Source organism: Spermophilus citellus (genome assembly GCF_964194105.1).
Source record: "Spermophilus citellus genome assembly, chromosome: 1".
Taxonomy (NCBI): domain Eukaryota; kingdom Metazoa; phylum Chordata; class Mammalia; order Rodentia; family Sciuridae; genus Spermophilus; species Spermophilus citellus.
The window spans coordinates 238,031,000-238,058,578 of NC_138182.1; the positions used below are offsets into that span (position 1 = coordinate 238,031,000).

The following is a 27,579-nucleotide window of genomic DNA, read 5'->3' on the forward strand; positions in this document are numbered from 1 at the left end:
AAATTCAAAGTAACTGAAGAAATTTATGTCACACAAAATTTTTTCTCTAAAATATACATTTAAAAATGCCATTAACAGACTTAAAGTGGCAAAAATAAAAAATATTCTAGAGTAGTAAAATGAAATCTGCAATAAAACTTAGAGGTAGCCTTTACCATTTGGGAACTTATAAAAATGACCAAGAGAGAAAACATGTATGCCAAAAATGACTGAATCCTTGATACTGATTTACATACAAGGAGGTCCAAATTCCTTTTTTGCAGCTTGAACTGGAGATATATCTGAAACACTACCATTCTGTTGTGCAGAGGAAGACTGTTCAGGAAGTTGACTAGGCCGTGCTCGTGCAGAACCAACCACTGTAAGTCAAAGAAATTTTAAATTCAGATCAAAAATCAGTAAAAGCTAACTTTGGTAAAACAGAGACACAAATAAAACCAAAAACAAACAAAAAAATCCCTGATTCTTAAATGTTGCATTTAGCAAATTACTGAAGTTTTCTATTTCTGTATAAGCAATGTAAAATAATGAATTATGTTCAATAAACTGACACTGCTTTAAAAAAAATTCAAATTAATATGTGCAGAGTAGCTTCCACCAATGTAGTTTTAATTATAAAACTCAATCTGTAAAATCTGCATAAAAAATAAAGGCAAATTTGATTTTTTAATAATAGTTTTAAAATTATGTGAGAACCCCTCCATGTCAAGATTTCAGACCACAAAGGAACTACTCTTAAATATGTGTACAAAATATAAATTTTAAAAGCTTTGTTTTGAAAAATTGATCTTACTTAGATACAAAGAAAGCAAAACTTAAGTCCTTCCAGACCTCTTTGTATTACAAATCCCATTCTTTGTTCCTTAAATACATAAATCTTAAGAGAATTTCCCCCACTCTAGATGTTATTAAATTGGAAAAAGAAACATGAAATTAAATATAAATAGCACACTACAAAGAAATATAAGACTGGGGTTTTGGCTCAGCGGTAGAGCGCTCGCCTCCCACGTTGAGAGAGAGGCCCTGAGTTGGATCCTCAGTATCACATAAATAAATAAAATAGAGATATTTTGTTCAGTTACAACTAAAAAATATATATATTTAAAAAAAGGCAACCTAACACCTACAATACTGATAAATTAATAAAGTACAGTATTCCCAAAAAAAAAAAAAAAAAAAGAAATATAAACTTTCACAAGACTCAAAGGACAATGTTTAAAAGAATGACTTTCCCCTCCTACCTCTCTTTTGATAACTCTGGCCCATCCTGTCCCATATACAGGGACAATCAGAAATACTAAATTTAAACTGCTGAACAGTAGAAAAGAAATTAATTATGCTTTACATTTCCTGGCTGAAAGCATATGAAAGACTGGAATTTAACTACAATTTATGCCTGTTCAGATTTTTCTTCTGCTAACTCCCATCATACTTTTTGGAAGTTTCCCGGCCAGGAAATTAACAAACCTTTTTTTTTTTTTACTTTTTTTGTAGTTTTAGATGGACAGCATGTCTTTATTTTTAAATTTTTATTTATTATTTAATTTATTTAAAAATAGATTAAAATTTATTTTTTATGTGGTGCTAAGGATCGAACTCAGTGCCTCACAGGTGCTAAGCATGTGCTCTGCCACTGAGCTATAGCGCCAGCCCTAAGGTAAACATTTTTTTTTTTTTTAAAGAGAGAGAGAGAGAGAATTTTTTAATATTTATTTCCCAATTTTCGGCGGACACAACATCCTTGTTTGTATGTGGTGCTGAGGATCGAACCCGGGCCGCACGTATGCCAGGCGAGCGCGCTACCCCTTGAGCCACATCCCCAGCCCCTAAGGTAAACATTTCAATCATCACAATCAGCTGACTCCTTCCTTCCCCATTCCTTCTTTCTCATAATGCTCTCCTCAAATTTGCAAAATTATTACTATTTTTAAATGTTTTTAAGTCGTTGATGGACTTTTTATTTATTTATTCATATGCAGTGCTGAGAATCAAACCAGTGCCTCCCACATGCTAAGCAAGCACTCTACCAGCCCAAATTTTCAAATTTACTGAGCTGACTAAAAAAATTACACATTTCATGGGGTTTATATTCATTACATGTTTTAAATCTTTTTAAAAAATATTATTGACATTGTTATGTAAGAAAATCAGGAAAAATTAAAAAATTTAAAAAATTAAGACACATATGGCCTGAGAACGGAGCTCTGTGGTAGAGTGTTTGCCTAGTATGTGTGAGACCCTGGATTCGATCCCAGCACCAAGAAAACAGAAGGCAGGGGAGAAGCGGGGGGATATAAACTTTAAGTAAACAATATCAAGGTAATATTTATTTTTTATTTACCTTGTCAAATCCTTACTGAATGGTCAATGGGTAAGATTAAGAGACAAAGTTTTACTTTACCTCTATTATCTCTTGGAGGAGGGTCATTCTTAATAGATGCCACAGTTCTTCGATTCTATAGGGGAAAAAAAAGATGTTCATTGTATTTTTTTCTCTTCACTTCTCAGATACAGATCATGATCTCAGCTTCTTGAATGGATCAAAGTATGCAGACAAACACTAATGTTAAACTAAATGGAGAAAAACTAAAATGAATTCCTATGATTATCAATATTCAAGTTCTTGCGTACAGAATATTCCCCTCCACCATCACCCCCAAATTATTAGGGAATTAACATGACCAAGGCACTGCTCTTAGGACTTTATATATGTATTAATTCATTTGATTTTATATAACCCTATGAAGTCACTATTATTGCTCTTCCCATTTTACAGACAGGGAAACTGAAGTAAAGAGAGGTTAAGTAACATTGTTATAATGTTATCCTGCCAAAACTTCATGGAGATTGAGTCTCTCTTTTCCTAAATACTTTTTATTTTTTTAGTTGTAGATGGACACAGTACCTTTATTTTATTTATTTATGTGGTGCTGAGGATCAAACCCAGTGCCTCATGCTTGCAAGGCAAGCACTCTACCACTGAACTACAGCCCCAACCCTCCTAAATAATTGAGACAGAAGTGTTTCAGATTTCTTCGTGTTTTGGAATATCTACTTATACATAAAGAGATACCTTGGTGACCAATTCTAAACACCAAATTCATGTGTATTTCATATACACTGTATATACAATAGACATAGATGTTAGCTTATACTGTGTTTTTGGTGCAACTGCATGTTGACTGTGACTCATCACACAAGGTCAGGAATAAAATTTTCCACTTGTAACATCATGTTGTTTCTCATAAAGTCTCATATATCTGAGCATTTTGGATTTGGGAATCAGTAAGTTTAATTTTGGTTATCAGGGTAATTAATAAAATACTAGTTCTAGACAGCTTAGCGCCCTTTGTTAAAATTAAATACTGAAATACTATGAAATACGTTTTGTTGTTTACCATCAAAAGGTTTTCTTAGGAGATTTGAAGACTTGGATACTGCATAGATTAGGGCAACAAACTTTTGATTCTATTATTTATTTACTTACAGACCTCATTTAATTCATTTCAAAAGTATCAAATAATACAGCTGTACTCAGTCCTGGCTGCATATTCAGATGAGATGGATACTATCTGAAGGGCAATAATGCTAGTTAAGACCTCCTTTTAAATAACACTGAATCTCTGGGAGTGAGGCCCAGACAGTATCTTTAACAATTATCCAGGTGAGGGGTTGGGGATAGAACTAAGTTGGTAGAGTGCTTGCCTTGTATGCACAAGGCCCTGAGTTCAAATCCCCAGCACCACCACCAAAAAAAAAAAAAAAAAAATCCAGATGACTCTAATGGTAAACAAAGGTTCCTAATGATATAGCAAGAAAGATAAACCTGAAGATCCTCCAAGATTTTGAAGCTGAATATGAAAAACAGTCCACTTACAAGTGAAAACTACTGACCTCTAAACAGTAACTTTCAATATGCTTAAGTTACATGAACTGAAAAATATGACATGTTTATATGCAGAGTTTACAAAACAGAATGCTTTGTTTCCATTATTGTCTCTATCATAATATATTTAGATATTTATGTATATCCTCCCTCTAAAATATTGAGTTCCTATAGGCTGAAAGCCACGTCACATTCATCTTTGTATTCTGTCCAGCACAGTACCTGCACAATATGGGGGGAGGGGGGAGTGTCAATGAATGCTTTTTAAAAATTAAGTGCAAAGAATTGCAGATTCAGTAACATTTACAGGACTAAGTGATTTTTAAGATGTTGAATTTTCATACCAAGTATTAATGGTAATGGGTTGAGAGAATGGAAGAAGAATTATTTTTTGAAATACTAAAAGTAATGTACTTTTAGCTTTTATAAAAAGATAAACTGCTAGGAAGAATATACCATGGTTTTAAAGTTTATCTTCATAGATGATACACAAGTAGTTTAAACAGTTCCTATCATTTCTCATCTTTCTTTAATAAACATAAATAGCAGAATTATAACTTTGTAAGACTATTAGGGTAGGTATTCATTATTCATAATAAAGTTATTTTTATTTACAAATGGTTCTAACTTTGATGTTTTTTGAAGCTATAAGTCTCAGAAAAAATCCTAATTAGGCAAGGAATTCCTTTGATCTTATCTAATGATTATCATAATTTCAAATTAGACAAACTCAATCCATGAAAGTGTGTGTTTTCCATCGATGTGGATGATGGAAAGAACTTTTTTTTAAAAAAGTCAATCAATACTTTAAAAATATACACAGCCTTCCAATTTTAAGCCTGAAGACACGCACATATACATATATTCCCTGTTATAAATTTTCATCACTAACCTTCACAATTTTGTTTACTTTGGCTGAAGATGTTGAAGGTGGAGGTATTTCTGGACTGGGTTCAATTTCTTCATCAGGTACAAGGTCAGGGTTAAGTGAAAAGATGCTCTCCAGATCAATCTGTTTGAAACACACACATGTACATTTTGAGAAGGTATTTTGACAATTAACCTTTTCTTTTTCAAATGAATTTATACACAGTAAATAAATGATTTCAACCTAATGAGCAGCAGTACCTTGCAAACAAAATTGTTTTTAAAAATCTCAAAAAGCATACTCTATTTTTATTTAAATATTCTATTATATTTTCATAATTTATTTAATATGTACTGATGGCCACTTAGGTTATGTGTAATTTTTTAACACCATCATGCATATGATCTTATACTTGCCACATCCCCAGCCGTTACTATTTTTGAGATAAGGTCTCACTAAGTTGCTAAGGCTGGCCTCCAACTTGTAATTCTCCTGCCTCAGCCTCTCAAGTGTCTGGGATTACAGGTGTGCACCACCACACCTGCTGCATATATGCTCTTGATTATATGAATTGCTAGTAGCATGGTGACAAACAGAACCACATAATTAGCTTCTAGCAACTTTCAAATTTTGTGAGCTGGGTTAAAATAATACACTTCCATCTAATAATTAACAGGACATGTGTAATCATAATAAGATATGTAAGGAAAGCCTAAGTTTTCTTTGAGTGAAAAATTTTAATCATGCCAAAGTTTTTAAGAAATGATAAAAATACATGTATCATATAAAAATAATATACTTTTCTGTTTTTATACTCAGAATTTTGTGTGTGTGTGTGTGGTATTGTGAGTTGAACCCAGTGGCAGTTTGCCACTGAGCTACATACATCCCAGTCCTTATGATCCTCCTCCTGCCTCAGCTTCCAGAGTTTTGGGGATTATAGGTATGTGCTACAATGTCTTGCTATATTAAGAATCTTTCTTTTTGGTAATTGTAAATGGGCAGCATGCCTTTATTTTGTTTATTTATTTTTTTTAATGCAGTGCTAAGGATCAGACTCAGTGCCTCATACATGCTAAGCAAGCTCTCTGCCACCCCAGCCCTACATTAAGAATCTTGACAGCAGGACAAGAAATAAAATTTAACCCAGTGATCATACCTCTTTGCCTTTTGTGTCACCATTTTCTATCCATTCAACAGTTACACTTTCATTATCTTCATTTAAAGATGTTACCATTGCTTGGTGTATTCGGCCTAAGTAGGAATAAAACATACATTTTTAAAGCAATGAATGATGGCATTCCTAACTGTTGTCAAATTATAATGTGCAATTTTACATACACACACACACACACACACACACACACACACACACACACACACACACCACACACAGGATGCTATCTTTCTTATAAAGGAGTTTCATAAACTCTCAGGATTAGGGATAAGCTTTGTCCACAAGGTCATAAAATCAATCTGTTACTTGCTAAATCCAGGAACTAGCAAGACTAAATGAGAACAAATCTTTATTTTCAGTATACCTGCTAAATAGTTATATAGTGACACTGAATGCTTAGAATTTCATTCTGTTAAACAGTTTTAATCATTAGAAAGTTTCCTTACTATGTGTCAAAAGTAACTTGGACACAGAATGCACCAACTTTTAATACTATACTAATAAAGATACATTTTCTTAAAAAAACACATCATATACTATGCCAACACTGTATAAGAAATTTCACTGTAATTATTTTTAAATATAGAAAAAGAATCTGAGTCAAAAAAAGGCTGGGAAATAGCTATCTAAAATGTCCTCTTCTATATGTTGCCTCTCCAAATCTACCCTCCTCCTTACTTTGCCTAGGCCAGCCTTTCCATATATAGAAACAGGATATTATAAATGCACTCAACTTGTTTTCCCCCAACTTAACAGATTGTGTGCATCTTACCTATTAATAACTATACAGCTAAATAATTATCTTAAATTATAACACAATATTCTATTTATCACAATTTATTTAATATGCACTGATAGTCACTTGGGTTATAGGCAATTTTTTACTATTACAGACACTGCTATGAATATGACAATATATCTGTCATGGCACATTTGTCAATTATCTCCTTAAGACAAATTCCTAGAATCAGATCAATAAGTTTCTCATGTATGTATGCACATTTATACACACATATATATGTATTATTTCATTTTACCCATCCCACTTGATTATTAGTTAAGAAAAGAAACTGCTATATTTCTGTATCATCTATATTACCTAATAAAATGCTGATCATATGGAATTTTCTCATGTATTTTCTAATGGAAACCCTTAGGGCCTCTAGAATTTACCTTAAAATAATTTATATCTCTTTAAATATCTAAAACAAAACAGATAAGAAATAATTTTATTATATTAACGATGTATTAAACAATCTTTCAAGATAATGTTGGCATCATAAAAATCTGATTAAGTATAATGTATGAAATCTCTGTTAATCACTACCTTTTTCTATATGGGTTCATATAAAAATCTAGAGAATAAATATCTTGTAACAATTCAAATATTAAGGATGTAACCACAATTTAGTCACTAGTGCTGCTTTTCTTTTTAACTAAAATTTAGTGGTTATCTTTTCATGATTATATATATGTGGGTGTGTACCCACACACACATAACACTATATACATGTGTATGTGTGTATGTATACACACACACACACACACACACACACACCGAGACCTATTAATATGAACATCTGCCTAGCATTATATAAAACGAATGTATTAGAATTTAACTTTCTTTATTAAGTTAAATATTTCCAAATCACCTTCATTTACATCTCAACAGTAAGACCCATTCCTCTATATATTCAGTGCTGAGGATTATTAATCTTAAAATGTTTACTAATATGATTAGGAAATCCCATTTCTTGGTGCAAGATACCTATGTCTTTTTCTTGTACTACTATGATTTCTCCCAACTAGTCTACCTGTTTCCAAATATTCTGTCCTTCAACCTGTTCTCCACACATCAATCCAACATTCCTGGCTAAAAATTTATTCAGATTATATTATTCCTTTGCTCAAAACTTTCGAATAGTTCCCCATCTCAGAGTAAAACAACTGAAGTTTTTCCAATGGCTTTTTAATGATCTATAGAAAAGCCCAACATAACCTGACACCTCAAAAGCTGTGACCTCATTCATCTCTTACTAGAGTAAGTCTCCCTTTTAACACCACCTTGAGGAAGAACTTAAAAGTGAAAAGCAAGTGAGTAAATGGTGCCACTTACTGAAATAAGTAGACAGTACAAGAAGCAAAAGTATTAGGGGTGGAGGGAAATGATAAACTATAAAAACGGTGGGAGCAATCAAAAGGAAGAAGCTTAAAAAGAAAAATTTTAAAATCCTTATTACAATTTGATTTGGAGAAAAGAAATTAGGTAAATAACCAATAGTGGTATGTGTCAGTTGTATCCTCTGGGAAAGAGATACTGAGCAAAGAATACAAAAAGAGGAAGAAAAAAAATTGGTCATGGAAGACTTTCAGCCCATGATGCAGATCTCAAACCCATGAAAGTAAAGGTAATATAAAGCAGGACTGAGTAGAAAAAGCCTCAGACCTAGATGTAGATCCATCAAAATCTTGGGAGCCCTGCAGCAAAGACTTCCCACTATGAGACCTGAACTGGACTTGAATTGGCATGCCAAGATCTGTTGCTGGATAGAGGCTTCCCAGGCCTCAGCCCAAAAGATAAAGGATTCTAAAGCTACTAACAAGTGCATGCTATCAGTTACTTATGCTCTCTGGAACTAAAGAAGTTCTTTAGAACTTTGAGAGATGTCCAAGCAGTGCACCTACACAGTTACAACAGGATATGAGTAAGAAAGAAAATAAGCTTAACTGGTAGTGGAAATTAAAAGCAGATCCAGAGAGCCCTAAAAAGCCATGCTGGGGCAAACCTCATCACTATCATAATCTAGGAGGAGCTACCACTGCTGTATCAAGCCCTACATTCACTATCTCCACTATATGAATAGTGGAGAACATTAGTGGGAACAAGATTATTGCAACGTAAGTACCAGGAAAAGTGAAAGGGTTTAATATAAGACATTAATATGGTTTCATCACAGAAAGAAAGTAAGTTCCTGAGCCCAAGAAAGAAGTGTTTGAATACCGGACTACTCTAAAGCAGGAAATGGAGAGATTAGAGTGGTGGTTGTTGAAGGAAAAAAAGTATGAAGATGGGCAACAGAATTACCACAATACCAAGAATGGAGTAAAATGTGCACATTCTGAAAAGCAAGTCCAATAATAAACTTTCCCAATGTTGAGAATCTACCACAGTATTCCAACCTTCATAAGAAGAAATAATTTGGTGTATTAAACTGTGAGGAAAAAAGCAGACTATTAGAGCAAAATATGTGTTAAGGCTATCGATCACAATTTCAAAGACTTTAACCTCCAAAGACAACATAGAATGATTAAAAACAAGAGGATAAAGAAAACCAAGGAGAAAGCACCTAAGCATTCACAGTTTCATTGACATCAGAACCTCCACCATTTCAACTGTCAGCTATCGCACTTCTCGGACTATTCCCTGAGGACCTTAAAAAAGCGCTCTATAGGGATACGGCTGCATCAATGATTATAGCGGCACAATTCACAATAGCTAGACTGTGGAACCAATCTAGATGCCCCTCAATAGATGAATGGATAAAAAAAAATGTGGCATCTATACACAATGGAGTATTATGCAGCACTAAGAAATGACAAAATCATAGAATTTGCAGGGAAATGGATGGCATTAGAGCAGATTATGCTAAGCGAAGCTAGCCAAGCCCTAAAAAACAAATGCCAAATGTCTGCTTTGATATAAAGAGAACAACTAAGAACAGAACAGGAAGGAAGAGCATGAGGAAAAGACTACAGTAAACAAAGACGAATGGGGGGAGAGAAACGGAGAGAGAAGGGAAAGCACATGGAAATAGTAGGAGACCTTCAATGATACATAAAATTATAAGAGGTTATGAGGGGCAAGGGGGAGGGAAAAAAAGGGAGAGAATTGAACAACAGCAGGGGAGGTAGAGAGGGAAGATGGGAGGGGAGGGGAGGGGAGGGGGGATAGTAGGGGATAGGAAAGGTAGCAGAATACAACAGTCACTAATATGGCATTATGTAAAAATGTGAATATGTAACAGATGTGATTCTGCAATCTGTATTTGGGGTGAAAATGGGAGTTCAAAACACAATTTGAGTCAAATGTATGAAAGATGATATATCATGAGCTATGTAATGCTTTAAATAATCAATAAAAAAAAGAAAAAAAAAAAGCAGACACCCAGAAAGTGTTAAACCACAAGTTAAAAGAGTCAAAAAGAATCTGATCTATCAGCTAAGACTCAACTCTGTAGGCTGCACAGGGAAGAAGTAAAAATATGTTGCCTCATCCAGTTTACTTATCCATAAGAACAAATAAATACAAAACTCCAGTAAGAAGAAATGAATAAAATGGCTGGAGCCAAATGGAGTCTTAAGTATTGCTTTTCTTTTTTTTTTTTTTAAGTTTTGAATTTTTTTTCTTAATATCTTTATTTGTTTTTATGTGGTGTAGAGGATCAAACCCAGTAACTCATGCATGCTAGGCAAGTGCTCTGCCACTGAGCCACAACCCTGGTCCAAGTCTTGCTTTTTGACAGGTGATCAGAAAACTAGAAATATCTGTACTATTCATGTAACGAGGGGCTTTAATTTTTACTAAATGTCTCCCCCCAAAAAATGTTTAAAAACAACTCAACTGGGATGGGTTGTAGCCTAGCACATGTGAGGCACTGGGTTCTATCCTCAGCACCACATGAAAATAAATAAATAAAATGAAGATATTGTGTCCACCTACAACTAAAAATATTTTTTAAAAAATAAACATTATAAACGTTTCTCTTGGGCTGCGGTTGTGGCATGTGCAAGGGCCTGGGTTCGATCCTCAGCACCACATAAAAATAAAATAAAGGTATTGTATCCAATTATAACTAAAAAAAAATTAAAATAAACATTTGTCAATATGACCAAAGGTTTTTAATTGTTTTATAGATGGTTTCAATTGAGATATAAGTATCTTTTTAATTGTAATTAAAAAATGTATAATTTGTTTTTTCAAAAGTCAAATGCTAGCATCTACTAGCAAAACATGAAATAGTAAAAAAAGACTTAAAGATATTTTAAAGGAAAATATCATGATGTAGTGACAACATATAAGTATACAAAAAGTATGGAGTCAGGATGACTGGGACAATGATAGTACTAGAGGTAAGACGAGATATACAAAGTCTCAACTGTTAATAGCAGTCATGTTCCAGTGTTAGTAAGACTACTACAGATATAAAACTCAGAAATAAATCAGGATTGGAAACATCTTTCCCTAGGACCTAGGACAATTTTCCTGTGTGGTCTTCCCAATACTATCCCTTTCTCTGGACCATTTGAGCAAATTCCTATATTCTATCTTTACTTTCTAATTTACTTTATTATGAAGTATGTCATATACACTTCCACATTAAAAAATACAAGACAGCAAACATCTGTGCTTCCAACACCAGTCAGATTAAGAAAACACCAGTCAGATTAAGAAACAATAGTTCTATGTTGTTGCTCCCTGCACCTCCCTGGTCTTTTTAGATGGGATCTTGCTATATTGCCCAGACTAGCCTGGAACCCTTGGACTCAAAGCAATCCTCCTGCCTCCATCTCCTGAGTTAACTGTAACTATAGATACATGCCACAACACCCAGCGAAAAACCTCACATTTCCTTCTCCTTAACTGAATCTCCCTCTCTTCTTTTTCTCCCGATATTTGAGATAATCATATTCTGGCTTTTTTTTTTAATTTAAATTTTACCACTTTTCTAAAACAGTTAAACTATATCTAAATAGTATATAAATTGATTAACAATCCTTTAAGACTTGTTTTTTTTTTTTTGTTCAACACTATTTTTCTGAGATTTATATTGTATATGTAGTATTTATGGTAAACTCTTCTGCACTGCTACAGCCTATTTCATTGCACAAATATGCCAAGGCTTATTTCTCAGAGGGGCTTCTGACTCATTACTCTCAGCATCCCAGCTATGGCTCAAGTGTCCCTAGGTACAACTTGGGCCACCACTCTAGAGGACACAGGCCACAAGCCTTGGTGGTAGCTATATGATAATAATTCTATAGATATGCAGAATGCAAGCACTATGATGGAAGCATTCACCTAGATTTCAAAGGATGTATCAAAAGGCCTGAGAATCCAGCTAGAGACATCCCACAGGGAAGGAGCTACTAAAGAGAGTCTCCTAGAGCTGTGGGAATGGAAAAGTTGCCAGGACATCAGATCAGTAGAGCAACCAACAGCATGCAACACCTGGAAAGCTGCAGGCACCAGTATACAATTCCAATATGAGAGAAGCCATGTGGGTTGAACCCAGCAAAACCAGGAAGATAAGGATTTCTGAGGCCCTGAGGCCCAACCCCTGCTCCAGTGTGTCCAGGAAACAGCATATGGAGTAAAAGATTATTGTGAAGCTTCAATCTTTAAGGTCTATCCTGCTGGTTTTAGACTTGCTTGGGGCAGGTTACTCCTTTCTTCTTGCCTATATCTCCCTGTTGTAATGAGAATTTTTACCCTATGACTGTTCCATCATTCTGTTTGGAAACAGATAACTTGTTTTGATTTTACATATACAGGGCTGAAAGAAGTGACTCTGGGACCACTGAAACTGAATGGTGATAGTTTGTATGTGAGAAGGGCCATTATTTTGAGGGGCCAGGGTTGAATATGGTTTGTTCCCAAAGAAACTCATATTGAGGCTTAATTCCTCAAAGCAGAGCATGCAGAAGTGGGGCCTAATGGGAGGTGCTCAGGTCATGGAGGTGGGACCCTCATAAATAGGTTTTTGGAGAGTAATCTTTTGGAGAGTTAGTTCTCACTCTCAGGAGTTACCACTACAGCAGGTAGCTATGAAGCAATACTTCAGTTTTCCTCAGCTTTCCTGCATCTACTTGCCCTTGATTTTCCATCATGCATTCTGAAGTAGCATGAGACCCTCACCAGAAGTTGTCCAATCTGGGCCTTTTAGAATCCAGAAATAGAAATATAAGCTAAATAAACTTTTTTTCTGTATAAGCTACCCAAACTTAGGTATTCTGGTATAGCAACAGACAACAGACTAAGACAATGCTTTAATCATACTCACTGAAAACTATTTTTTGACATGGTGTGCTTATCCTAAATGTATTTCCACAATCTCTTATAACTATTTAGCCCCTTGTTTTGCCTAGTGCTGAATGAATCCCAAAATATTTTTTTTTAAATGTTGCAGGAAACACTGAAATGGGAAAACAGGCAATTATATAATGGAAGATTTTACTGCATATACATCTAATTTGATCTTATTTTTTGCTAGCTGAGCAAACATAACAGCATTTTACTTATATGTAGGTGACAGACAGTATCAGCAACATTTCTGAAATTGGCTAGACAGTTTGGGTTGATGTCTAATACACTCCAATTTTTTCCCCCACTTAAAATGAAGGCAGACCACCGCTGCCTGGTCCTCTGCCTATGCCAGAGCCACCCGCGCCAGCTGCCAGCCCCTGCCATTGAGCGCCAGCAGAGCAACAGCTTGCCCCAGGATCTGTGCAAGGCCTTGAAGGAGGCCACCAAGGAGGTGCACACCCAGGCAGAGAATGCCGAGTTCATGAGGAACTTCCAGAAAGGCCAGGTGACCAGAAAGGGCTCCAAGCTGGTGATGGCGTCCCTGTACCACTTCTACATGGCCCTGGAGGAGCAGATCAGCGCAACAAGGACAACCCCGTCTTCGCCCCCCTCTACTTCCCCGAGGAACTGCACCACAGGGCCACACTGGAGCAGGACATGGCCTTCTGGTACAGGCCATGCTGGCAGCAGGCCGTCCCCTACACAGCAGCTACGTGGGTCAGGTCGGCTCCAGCAGGTAGAGCGCAGGGAGCCGGAGCTGCTGGTGGCCCACGCCTACACCCACTATCTGGGCAACCTGTCCAGGGGCCAGGTCCTCAAGAAGATCGCACATAAGGCCCTGGACCTGCCCAGCTCCGGAGAGGGCCTGGCCTTCTTCACCTTCCCCAAGGTCGCCAGCGCCACCAAGTTCAAGCAGCTCTACTGCTCACTCATGAACACTCTGGAGATGACCCCTGAGGTCAGGCAGAGGGTTATCAAAGAGGCCAAGACTGCGTTCCTGCTCAACATTAAGCTGTTTGAGGAGTTGCAGGAGCTGCCGACCCAGGACCCCGAGGACCAGCGCCCCTCACAGACAGCAGGCCTTCGCCACCGTGCCAGCAGCCGGGTGCAAGGTGAGGGCATCCTGGGCTCCCACTGAAAGGGAGCAAGTGCCAGAGTCCTGCCCTAGCAGGGTCCAGGAAGTCCTGAAGGATGAGTGGCGTCGGCGAAAAGGATGAGACAGGAGTTGTTCCATTGGAGCAATCTCCAGAGAGAGCTCTAATGCAGCTTTCTCTGGGTCATCTTTTATTGTAATTTTTCTCATCATTATGGATTCAGAATACGTCATTGATTATACAATTTCCAAACCTTGCCAAGTCGTGACACTTCCTTAACCATCATTAGGCATATAGAAAAATGTAACATCAATTTACATTTTTCCAGGATGTGACCTTTAGTTATCAATTATTACGGGTACAGAATTATTAATAAAATGCATCACTAATTTACATTTTTCAGATTTTCCCAAGATGCATTATTTTTCCCAAGATATGCTATTTTCTTATTAACTAATGCCACACTATGTAACCAGACTCTAAGAATCCTATCATCAACCTTTAAGTTTAAAGGTACACCTGCACTTTATTTCTAATCTAAAATTCCCATCTAAAAAAGTCCCCTTAATTCTTATACTTAAAATATCCTAAAGTTTATAAACCATTCTTAAAGTCTATAAACCATTCTTGAAGCATTATATCAGAAACCCATACAACTAAAAACTTAAGAATTCTAAACCCAAGAATCTAAAATAATAATTCTAACATTATTCGTAAAAGAAAAAAAAAATGAAGGCAAACAGGTACCCTGTCAGCATCTTTACATACAAACTCTAATTTTTAAAAACAGTTTATTGACCTCAATGGGACATGCCTGTGTATTGTTTAAAAACTGGAACTCACAGGTTTCTGCTTAGAAACAGTAAGACTTTTCAAATGTATTAAACCACTATAATTCTCAGAAGGAAAAAAATCACCAGTTCTAAATTCAACCACTTAACCTAAAGGGAAAAAAAAAAAGGTCAAAGCTTCATCCCACAGCTAAATGTCCATATAATTTATAAAAACATCATCTGCTAAATCAAAGAATATAAATATATAATAAAATACTTTAAAATCACAGACTTTACTTCAAAGTTATTATAGTTTTCACTCATTTTTTGAAAATATCTTTATTATTTAAGGTTTGGCTCCTTGTCATGGTGAAATTAAAGAAAAAATTTCAGAACTCAGCTTTTTAAATATGTTAGTAACAATTAAGACAAATAGTTTTTTTAAATAAAAAAACTGCTGTTCTGAAAGAAAATACTCAAATTCAAGCCACCTCTGTCCCAGTAAACAAAAATAACAAATACATAGATTCCATATTTCAAGACTTTCTAATCTTTAAAATTACTTAAAATTGATATCATTGCTGTTTAATTTCCCATAAGAGTTAATATATGTATTGAGCTGTCATAAACAAATATTACACATTGACAATTGCCTTTTGGTCTCTGAAAACAGGATCCTATTATATGTTTCCTAGTTCACAGTTGAATTCACAGCAGCTGTGAGGCTAAGAAATGCCAGCAACCAATTAGGCTGGCATAAACTTTGTCTAGCATATAAAGTATAATTTGGTTGCAAATGTAGGAGACAAGAGCCAAAATAAACCAGCCAAGAATACTAATAAAATTTCAGTGCAAGTATTTAAAAACCAGAATACTTAATATCTAACAAATGTATGTGTTTTATTAAAAGATTACCACGTTAGAAAATTACAACAAATATGAAAAAAAAATATTTTCAGACTCAAGATGCTTTTAAAAGACTGCAGCTGTTTCTGACATACCTAGAATTACAAACTCAATTTTTTGTTCTGTTTCTAATTACCCTAATCAGAAAGTTGAGGTATACTTGAGTATATATGTGACAAGTCTTTCCCAAAAGTAAACATTTTTATATTCCTCTTGAGATACTTCTATAAAATTTTCTTTGTTCACACTTTTAAAATATTAAGATCTTCATAAAAAATTTCAAAATCTATATGTAATACATAACAAAACCAAATGAGTTCTAAAAGAAAAACTTTAATTACAAACTTGTTTATCATGAGTCACAAACCCCATAACATTGTTAAACTCCAATGGTTTTGCTTAAAGAATGAAAGCTTTTAAATAAATGTGAAAAAAATCAATCATTTAACATTTTAAAATACAACTTGAAAAATTTACACATACTCTGGGAAAAAAGTCACTGATGATTCATGTACATATAGTCAAGTAATGAAAATGAACATAAAAATCTAGCTTATGTGCCTGTAAATTTAAATAAGGTCCTCTTGTATATCTAGTATTGATTAAAATCTTTAATAACACCCCTCAATTTCAATCACAATTCCAATGCATAATTTGAAAAGATTTTGATATAGACTTTAAAAAATACATTAAAGCCTACTCATCTCTTTATATACCTCTCAAGAAGGAAAGAGAAAAACAACCATAAATATCTATTCTCAGAACAAAGAGGTAAATTTTCTTATTTTATAAAAATTCACAGTAAAATTTTATAATTCATACATCAGACCACATGCCTGAGGGTAAATAAAATACATATGCCTACTCAAAAGTATTTGGAAAATAGATATCTGAAAGAAGTACTTTCTTCCAAGTCAGTCCCTACCAGAACACAATCCTGATAAATTATCATAGAACACACTGACCTCGAAACTTTTGCGACTTTATATCATTTAACTGATTAAAAACTATCTTAGTAGGCTTCTCATTTTTCTTAAACAATTACTGCATAAAATATTGATTTCAATTAATTGTATACCTGTTATAAGAACCAAGAGCCAGTACAGATTGCAAAATCATAAATTTAAATGCTTGCCAGGTGCAGTGGTGCACGCCTATAATCCCAGTGGCTAGGAAGGCTGAGGCAGGAGGATCCAGACTTCAAAGCCAGCCTCAGCAACAATGAGGCACTAAGCAATTCATTGAGACCCTGTCTCTAAATAAAATACAAAATAGGGCTGGGATGTGGCTTAGTGGTCAAGTGCCCCGAGTTCAATCTCAGGTACCTCACCTGCATCCCCCCCCCCCCAATTTAAGTGCTTCTTTCCAAGTAGAATTATAGCAAAATGTTATGTTAATGAGGCTTTTTTGATATGAAGAGTTCTGTTTCAAGATAGTCTTTTAAAGCACATATAATTCATTTCTTCAAGTTATTAAAATGATTCTAAAGGGATGCTATCTAAAAAACATGAGAATAACCCATCTCATTTTTTACAATATAATAATCTAATATCATAACTGTAAAATGGGGTAATAGAGATTGTCAAATAATATTTTTTAAAAGACTAAATGTAGTAAAAGTGCTACAAAGAGCAGTATTTTAAAAATGAAAGAGCAAATATCAATCTTTTCCTAGATGCTACTTATCAGCAAAAGAGGAAAAGGAAGGAATGTGGTGATTTGTCAGAGATCTTAAACAGCAGAAATAAGTAGCAGATCTAGCAGAACCAAACTCTCAAACTGATATTCAAGTTTTGCTATCTAATCTAAGCAGTGATGAAAAGAATCCTTAATGAGAACTATGTAAGCATTACACCTCTTCAGCAGTTTTGGTGGAACAAGGAGCCATTGGAGAACATAAATAATGCTTCAGCTGACACTGGTAACAGTGCTGTTGCGGTTTAGTAAATCCCTAGGGAATGGGACTTTGTCAAACATAGAGACCTTTCTGTTTTGGTTTCTCACACTTACGATGTTATTGTTTATAACTAAATTAAAAAGCTCTAGCATTTCCTATCTTAGGCTTTGAACACAAAAGATGAAAATTTAAAACTAGGAGGAAGAAAGAGGGAATGGTACAACTTAGATTTTCATGAAGAAAATACAACTTAAAAATGAAACAAACTTTACTCATACCACACACACACACTGAATTTTCATATTTGTACATTAGTCCAGTGTTCTGAAAAGGGATATAAAAATTTAATACTTCTCAGTTCCTCTGGAGTGAGAGGAAAATTTCAGATCTGTTTGGGTTTCTGACAACTGATCCATGCTGTATTCCTAACAATTTGGACAGAATTATTATTTAGAAGAGCCCACACTATAGCTTTTTTTAAAAGTTCCATTCTGAATTAGCATTAGGCAATAAGAAAACATCATAAAGGTGCTATGATACCATTAAAAAATATAAAATCACTATGGTTTCACAATACTATTCTGCACATTTGGGGTTTATGTAGGAGAAGATAAAAAAACTGTCCAAAATCACTTGTAAGGAATAATAAAAATGAATTCTAAAACAATGGTGCAATGATTATAACTCTAGTTGAAATAATGAAAAAGTAAAAACACACAGCACTAAAAACCTACTTCATGAAATTTATTAACTAAATAAAAGTTTATTAACTAAATCTCAATACATATATACTTTAATTAAAAGGATATTCTTCATACTAAATTCCCATGGGTGACAAAATAGCAGAGTTTTACAGTTGTGGTGTTAAAACAAGACTCTATTTATGGTCCAATGTTTTGAAGAACTGTCTTTCACAGATGTTCTGCTGGATATACTAAGCAATGTTATCTAACTGCTCCCTGGCTTAAATTCTTATTTATTCAAGAGGGAATTCTACACGGAGCAGCTGTGCTATTCTATGAACTTTCCATAGCTACAAGTCCATACTGTAGTCTATTATATTTAAATGCACTAGAACAATAGATAGAGATCTTCCGGGAGATTTTACAGTCAGTGTAAATTCATTACTTCTTCCAGTGCTTTGTCATCACAATTCCTGCTACACTCCAGCAATGGAAGCTATGATGCCACAACTTTGAGCAAAGATAATTTCTAATTTCAATGCCTGGCCAATTTGTATTAGGATAATTGGTAACCACTCCTTTAAGCTTTTTTAGTAAAAGAGTAAAATGGGACTATCAAATTCAGTATTGTTAGAGCAAAAGGTACAAAGGAGAGTAGAATCATAGAAGTCAGTGTATAGAGAAAGGCTAAAATCAAAATACAAGTTTGGATATGCACATATCAAGTTGAGTTATCTAAGTTTGTCAGCTGTCAACACACAGATCGCACATTCTCAACAGGGGTGATAATGCCCCAAATGGGGTGTTCTTCAGAGGCAGAGGTCTTAGATATTACAATGGTATATGGCCCACCAAAGGGCCACAGTATTAAAATTTCACTGGGAGGGGATAATTGGGGGGGGGATGTCATAAAAAGCTCTTTGGGTGGAGCAATTATGAAAAAAGGTTTGTAGGAACACTGATGTAGATGATATTTGAGAGAATGCAAGTTGATATGATCACCAAGAAGAGGGCAGGCAGAAGTCCTGGTTTTAATTTATAGAGGTCAGGCAGTTATTGAGATACAAGCAAAAGAGATCCAGCAGTTGTCAGAGAAAAAGAAAAACCAGGAGGGCAGTCCTAGAAACCAAGTGAAGAATGGCTATGAAGGAAGAAAATGTGAATTAACTGTCAAATCCTGCTAACAAATCAAGTAAAATAACAGCAATAACAAAAATGAAGGTGGGGGTCAAGAGGTAGTTTTTAAAAAAGGGGGAAGTAACATTCCAATATGTTGACAGAGATGATTCAGTAGAGGGGGAAAAAACTGATTATGCAACATAGAAGACCAATTATAATGGTGACTTCAAGCAGGTAAATGAGGATAGGTTTTAGCACACAAGTAGAAGAAATGGGCCTAAAAGGGAAACAGAGCATATCCACAGTAAAATAAGTAATGCAGAGATATAGGCACAGATGATGGTAGTTGGGTAGATATGATAGGCTTATAGTTCTTTTCTGGTTTCTCTATTTCACAGTGGTGAAAAAACAGCAAGGAAGGTCATCTACTAAGTCCGAGTGAGTCAAAATATTATTTTTTTTAAAGAGAGTGAGAGAGGAGAGAGAGAGAGAGAGAGAGAGAGAGAGAGAGAGAGAGAATTTTTTTAATATTTATTTTTTAGTTCTCGGCGGACACAACATCTTTGTTGGTATGTGGTGCTGAGGATCGAACCCGGGCCGCACGCATGCCAGACGAGCGCGCTACGGCTTGAGCCACATCCCCAGCCCTCAAAATATTATTTTAAGGAATATGGAAAGTTGAAATGTCTATGGGGTTTCTATCTAGAAGTCAGGTATATGGTGCCTCTAACCAATAAATGGAATGCAGGAAATATGGAAATATGGATAATGGCAATGGATTCCATTTTTAATGACTACAGTACTGGCAGGAAATCCATAACATCCAAAAGGCAGATCAAAAACTCAAAAGAAAGATTAGGTCTGCAAAAGCCTTTTTAAAAACAGTTTTTACTTTAAATAAACTATCATAAAAAATTAAAAATATAATAATCCTCCCTCATTTAGCCTCACTAATTTTCAACACATGACTAAAACCTACTGCCACTCTTACCACCACTCCCACTAAGTTATTTTGAAGCAAATTCCAGATATTATGTCCATTCATCCATATTTACTTCAATATGTAGAGATACAATGTTTAGGATTTTTAAAACTTCTTTTAAAAACCTGTTTCTAATGCATTTATTTTTCTTTTTTTCCACGTTTTATTATAAATGGTGTTTTTTTAATTAACTTGTAATATGTCACTGATGTGTTCTAAACTAACATTCATGATCACACAAAACTAAAATACTCATTTACCATAGAGTTTAAACTCCATTTCCAAAACATATTCTTACAATTGGTTTGGGGTATACTTACTGTTGTCTCTAAACTCTGATACACACTGTACCCAAAACAGGTTAAGAAGCAACCTTTCCCCACCTTCAACTCTTGTTAATAAAAACAGATGACTTTAAGACCAGAATTTAAGTGTTCAAGGCTCTATTCATCCTGCACCATGAAACTTCTGTGTATTTGCTGACAAATGCAAAATTAACTGGTTTTCTAAGTTAAAAGAATGAACATTAAGATCAAGGAAAAAGATATGTAAATATCTTAGATATTATATAGTCCATAAAGAGGGACTATAGAAAGACATAAAAGTAGGTCTCAACTTGGGTTATATGTTGGTTTCTAGATGTAACAAAAGCACAAACAAAAGAAAAAACTGATAAAAAATGGACTTTGTCAAAATTAAAAACTTCCATGTTTCAAAGAATACTATCAAAGAAGGAGAAAGACAATCACAGAATGGGAGAAAATGTCTGCAAAGGTTCTATCAGATAAGGAAGTAGTACCCAGAATACATAAAGAATTTTACAAATCAACAGGAACAAAGGAATTAAACAGACATTTCAGGGTGGGGAGGGTCCATATATACAAATGGTTAATGAACACATGCAAAGATGCTCAACATCATTAATCATTAGGGAAATGCAAATCAAAACCACAAGGAAATGCCACTTTATACTCAGTAGGATGGCTACAATTAAGAGACAAACCCGGGATGTAGTGCAGTGGTATAATATGTGCTTAGCATATATGAGACCCTAAGTTCAGTCTCCAGTACGAAAAAAATAAACAAACAAACAAAAAGCACTAACAAGTTTTGGTAAGGATGTGAAGAATATTACTCGTGAGAATATACACTGGGATAGCCACTTCTTTGGAAAACAGTATAGCAGGTCCTTAAACAGTTGCACATAGACAATTATATATCCCAACAGTTCCACATATATATATATACACAAACACACACACACACACACAAGGGAACAGAAGATATAGCCACATAAACATTGTATATGAATGCAATTTGTAACAGCCAAAATAATCATGAAATAATCCAAATGTACATAAATTGATGAATGAATAAATGAGATGGAATATTATTCAGTCTTAAAAAAATAAAACACTGAAACATACTGTAACACAGACAAATTTGGGGCATGAATTATGCTAAGTAAAAGAAGCTAACTAATAAGGCAGGTTGGTTTTGTTTCTTTGTTTACTTGGGGATTCTATTGGTCTTTTCCAGTGCTAGGTATTGAGTCCAGGATCTTTTAGTGTAGTAAGCAAGCACTCTATCACTGAGCTACATTCTCAGCTGTTTTGTTTATATGTGATGTCCAGATCAGGCAAAGTCACAAAAAAGGAAAGTCGATTTGTGGATGCCTGAGGCTGGAGTGGAGGAGAATACTGAGTTCTACATGGGGAGATGAAAACATCTGAAATCAGACAGTGGTAGTTAACACTTCATGAACACAATAAAATAAAAGATCACTAAATTGTATACTTTAAAACAGTATATTTTATAAGGATGCTCGAGTATATTAGGTCAAAATTATATTGCTTATTTTTTAAAAAACTTTAATTGAAAAAAAAACCTACTTTTTTCTGATAACCAGGCATAGTGTAAGATGTTTTGTTTTCTATATTAGTTATCAGAGATAAGCTACATTAGAAAACTAAAACTTTAATGTTTTCTAGTATATAGTCAGACTTCATGAATTTTTTTTAAACTTAGGTGTTATCTCTCATGCACCAGTTAATTTTATAAAAACATACTATACAAACATAGTCTGAACTCCATAATCCAAGCTAGCAAATCTCAAAAACATGTATCACTATGTGGACAAGAACAGAAACACACAAGAATTCTGAGAGACAGGAAGGTAAATTCATACTCTTTGGTTAATTAAATTTATTAGTACAGTTAGACACTAACAAAATGCAATTATGAGAAAGAATGAGACTATTGTTTAAGTTCTCAAAAGTTGTCCTAGATATCATTAAATGAAAATAAAATTAAGAAATGCATATACAAAACACCATCTATAGTAAAAAAATTTATATTTACACTTATCTCTATAACTTGTAGATATATATACATGAACATAATTTGCTTGAAAATGAAAACAAAAACTCTGCACTAATAAATCAGAAGTTGAGACTATTGACTGCCTCTTAAAATAAGAAATGGTTGGGGGTGGGAAGGAATTGGACACACAATAAAGACTTTCCAGTAAGTGTATATGCCCTTTTGGAACTTCCTTGTTAACCACGAGACGATACTGCTACTGAAAACAGGTAACTAAGTTTAAAAAGAAAACTTAATATGTGCATTAAGAGTAATGACACACATCATGTCATACTCTTGGTGTCTAGAGGATGAAAAAAAAATAAATTAATGTTCTTTAGAAGGTCAAAAACTTTATGAATAGAAATAGTGAAAGTGCAGCACCATTAGTTCATGTAAGCACTGTTTAGCAATTAGGTAATTTATGAAGTGTGTTGAGGCCCTGTGCTGGGCAATGTGGATATAGTGGAACCTGAGTCTGATCAGACACATTTACACAGATACTACAATCTCATATGTATTTTGAAAGAATAGAGGGGACTCAAGATCATGTAGAGCAAGAAACTTATCACACTCTAGAGAATAAGGAAGGATGAAATGTTTAACAAAGGCAAAACAAAACCACATTTAGCTGGGATTGTTAGAAGAAGTGGAATATTCCAAAAAAGCTCAGTATGTCTGGAGTAGTGTGCTTCAAACAAGTGGCAAGAATGAGATTGGAAAGGAAAGTCAGATTGTTTGGAATTACTCAGAAACAGTAATTAACCAAAGATGGAGAGTTAAAAGAACTTCATGACAGGATATGAGGTAGAAAGAATACAATCAATCAAGGAAGACACTTGGATTTCTAAGTTACAACAGGATAAATGAAAGTGATTAGAAATTCTAAAGTAGATTTGAAGACATTTTGGACACAATGAATTTAAGGTATTCAAGAGACACTGAAATGGAGATATTTAGTAATTTATGTTTTTGTTCCATCTGCCATAGTAACCTTTTCTAGGGAAAACCCCTTTGTTCCTTCAAAGACCTCAAATGAAGGGACATGTAATAGTTATCCAACAAATACTTGCTGGATTAATAAAAAAGCCTGAAAGCAAACTTTACCTCAGAGAAGAAAATGAAACCATTATATACTTAATGATCTGACTTCCAATGACTGGAACAGCCATAATAAACAAAGAACTCTAAAAGGAATTAGCGTGTAGAGGACTTTGGAGGCAATCTACGTTTCAAGCTCACATTTGCTTTTTACTTTACGTACAGCTTTGGACAAGTCAATGTCCTTATTGTAACAGCGCAAGTAAATTTTGACCAATAACAGTATTTCATCAAGGAGCTATCTGTGATTAAATTCCAAGACTTACTTCACTAATTAGGACTTCTAATTTGTTCTCAGTTCATAAAAACATTACAGGTAAATCATTTTATCCATGTCTCTTTAGTAGTCCATGGTAAATTATAGGATTAATACTATTACCAAACAAACAGAAAAACTGGGTTCAATCCCCAGCACCATAAAAGGAAAAAAGTTCAAATTTTTTGGTTCTTTTTTCTGGAGTACCAGGGGCACTTGACCATTGAGCTACATCCCCAACCTTATTTTGTATTTTATTTAGAGACAGGGTCTCAGTGAGTTGCTTAGTGCCTCACTAAGTTGCTGAGGCTGGCTTTGAAGTCGCAATCCTCCTGTCTCAGCTTCCTGAGCCACTGGGATTTCAGTCATGTGCCACTGAAGTTCAATGTTTGTATTCCAACTCACTTCTCTTGATATGAAAGTTAGATTTCATGTGCATATCTTATAGCAGAAAATTCCTACTGTTCAACTAGAATAGGTAAGTTCTTATTTAAATTCAATCTTAATTGATACTTCCAGACTGCACTACTTGGACATTTGTCAAAGCATATGAACTATAAATTCATTAAGTCCACAGGCTGAAATAAAGAAACTGGGCTAAGGTTACCAAGCATATCTGAATTCTTCTCATTGCATTGAAAAATTATTCTTGTGTTGGGTAATCCCAGTAAACCAGCCTCAGCAAAAGCAAGGCACTAACCAACTCTGTGAGACCCTGTCTCTTAATAAAATACAAAATAGGGCTGGGGATGTGGCTCAGCAGTGGAGTGCCCCCGAGTTCAATCCCTGGTATAAAAAAAATTCTTGTTGGCACACCCTAAATCTCCTATATGATCCAAAGACTACACATGACAAAAATGAAGAACAAAAACTTAATTGCATGGTTGATCCTCACTCTTAAAATATTATAAATTCTTGTAGACCCTCCTTCCATTATTTTAAGTTCACAGCAAAAATGAGTGGCATATACAAATATTTTCCATATATCTCCTTCCTGAACAAATACACACAACCTCCCCTACTATCATCATAACCCATAGTCCTCAATTTAAATTGGAGTTCATTCTTGGTGTTGTACCATTTATGGATTTTGGCAAATATATAATGACACATGTCCATCATTACAGTATTATATCAATTAATTCAATTGCCTCAAACCCTGTTTACTCAGCCTACTTGTCCCTTGCCTATCCCTTTTTTTAGTCCTCAATTGTAAATAGCAGTTAAGAGATTATTATAAACAATGAAACAGGGAGAGTATATGCGAGGGGAGAAAAAAACAGATAAAAAATAAGAGCAAGAAAAAAGCTGAGAAGGGAGGAGATTACTGGGGATTAACACAAGGCCTACACATCCAACCCCCAGCTTCAAGAATCAAAACACTTCATCCCTTAAAGAACTGAAGCCAAATTCTTTAAGTACTAATTTTCCTTTCCATTCCATTCCAGAATCTCAAAAAAACAGTTATAACTTAAGTAAATTCTTGCAGCATGTATACATTTGATGGAAATGACCTATACTTTAAATTCACTTACATTCAAGATATTAGATGCAAAAAGAGCCTAAGTTGGATGATTTTAATATTACATGTATGTAGGCTCTACCGTTCTCTACACTGTATTCATGAATAGGATTAGCTTGACTAAACAGAACCAAATAGATTTTACAATCTACACTCAGACTTTACAAATGTGAAATCCATTCCTTTCCAACTCATCTGTCCTTTACTCAGCACAAGTGATGTATCACCACATTACATCAATTCTTTTTGCAGGGTGTTCTGCATCTCATCTGTTCTTTAATCATTTGTTCACTCTCCCAGACTGATGCAATCTTCTCCACACTAGCTCTCATTTTCAGTGCTACTCTCCCTCTAATCTACCACTAATCACTGGCTAACTCCTATTACCACTTTTAGAAGATTAAGTCCTACAGTAGTTTCCAAGTGTCCTAGAAATTAATTCCAAGATTCTTACCTTACCTTTGTTTACAAGTCTTTAATAAAGTACCCCAGATTACCCTGCTCCTTCTTATCTTCCTCATCGTTCACCCTTCCACCTGACAGACTTTTACCTGACAGCCCTGTTTCTAGCTCAAGAACCTCTCCCATGTTGTGTGCAAAAAGCTTGGAATGTCTCCTTCCCCCCAAGACAATCTATCTACTGGTCATCTTCCTCCCACTATTTAAGCTTCATTCTTCATAAAGTCTTGTCAGGTCACTGTCTTTAGGAGATGCTACTTTTCCTAAAATAATGGATCACAATACTAACTGCAGACAGGAATCAATGTGTGAGGCTAAGTTTCTCTTCTGTAAATAGGAAAGATACTCTTACCTTCTTTAAAAAAAAAAATCAAAATAATAATACATTTAGCAAAGCAACTGGCTTTTAAGGGGCACAAATGTTAAATCTTTTCAGCTATCAAGACTAACAACTGGATTGACTTTTTAACAAATCAAGTAGCAGTGTGGAAAATAAAAGCTATCTGAGTGAGGCTAAGTAGATAATTGTTGGCCAAGAATTATGATCAAAAGGGAAAGCACAGTCAGCAAATTTTACCATACATATGTCCCCTCTTGAACCTGTCTTTCCTTTAAAAATTTCTACATATGTGAAATTTGATTAAAAGTCATAACAAAATGAATAAAAACAGATTCTTATAGCATTTGGCCATACTGTGCAAGGTGATAATTCCCAAATAACACATAAATACCAGTAGCTTTTAGGGTGGCTATACCTGCTTTCAGGTTCCACATCCTTGGTCTCTGTGTTTATAAACATTTCCAACCCAGAAACCTGCTCCAGGGAATGGTCTGCCAGAAACTTAAAAAGAGTAAACTTTGTTCCTTTTGCTATCAATATAGAGGTTAAAGTTATAACTCAAATGGATAACAGAAGTCAGGAGCAGTGGCGAGTGCCTGTAAGCTGGGAAGCTGAGACAGGAGGATCACAAGTTCAAAGCCAGCCTCAGCAATTTAGCAAGGCTCTAAGCAACTCAATGAGACCCTGTCTCTAAATAAATATACAAAAAAGTTCTGGGGATGTGGCTCAGTGGTCAAATGTCCTGAGTTCAATCCCCAGTATAAAAAATAAAAAGGATACTAGAGAATAGAAAATAGGCTTATAGTGACAAATAATGCTAATTTCATCTGACTAACAGAGGCTATCCGAACTATATATTAAGAATTCTAAGGCCAAGTATGAGTTCTCAGGAAAGCACAGCATGAATGACAATGGACGTTGGTCATGGTTAGAGAAGGTAGGAAGGACAATATGCATGACATATGACATTTTACATTTAGAAGACCTATAACTTCAAATCTAAAGAACCTAAACCTAAAATGGGAAGTAGTAATGATGTACATACAGAATGATATACTTCTATCAGTTCTT

General features: G+C 34.8%; 1 protein-coding gene and 1 pseudogene across 7 annotated transcripts in view; one reads left to right on the forward strand and one right to left on the reverse strand.

Annotated features, from left to right (window-relative positions):
* The window catches only part of KIF2A (kinesin family member 2A), a 64,213-nt gene that overhangs the window by 29,997 nt on the left and 6,637 nt on the right, over nt 1–27,579 (reverse strand). For 3 of the 6 annotated variants that reach the window (XM_081301441.1, XM_081301438.1, XM_081301439.1), the window contains exons 2-5: nt 5,914–6,008; nt 4,779–4,898; nt 2,402–2,456; nt 294–359 (exon numbers count right to left, since the gene is read on the reverse strand). In XM_081301441.1, the coding sequence (XP_081157567.1) occupies nt 294–359; nt 2,402–2,456; nt 4,779–4,898; nt 5,914–6,008 (336 nt within the window). Of the gene's footprint in view, nt 1–236; nt 360–2,401; nt 2,457–4,778; nt 4,899–5,913; nt 6,009–27,579 lie in introns of all 6 variants that reach the window. The other 3 variants (XM_081301440.1, XM_081301436.1, XM_081301437.1) reach the window with 1 other exon arrangement.
* LOC308652532 (heme oxygenase 1-like) lies at nt 13,326–14,153 on the forward strand (annotated as a pseudogene). Its single transcript has one exon. The product of its transcript is annotated as a heme oxygenase 1-like (transcript).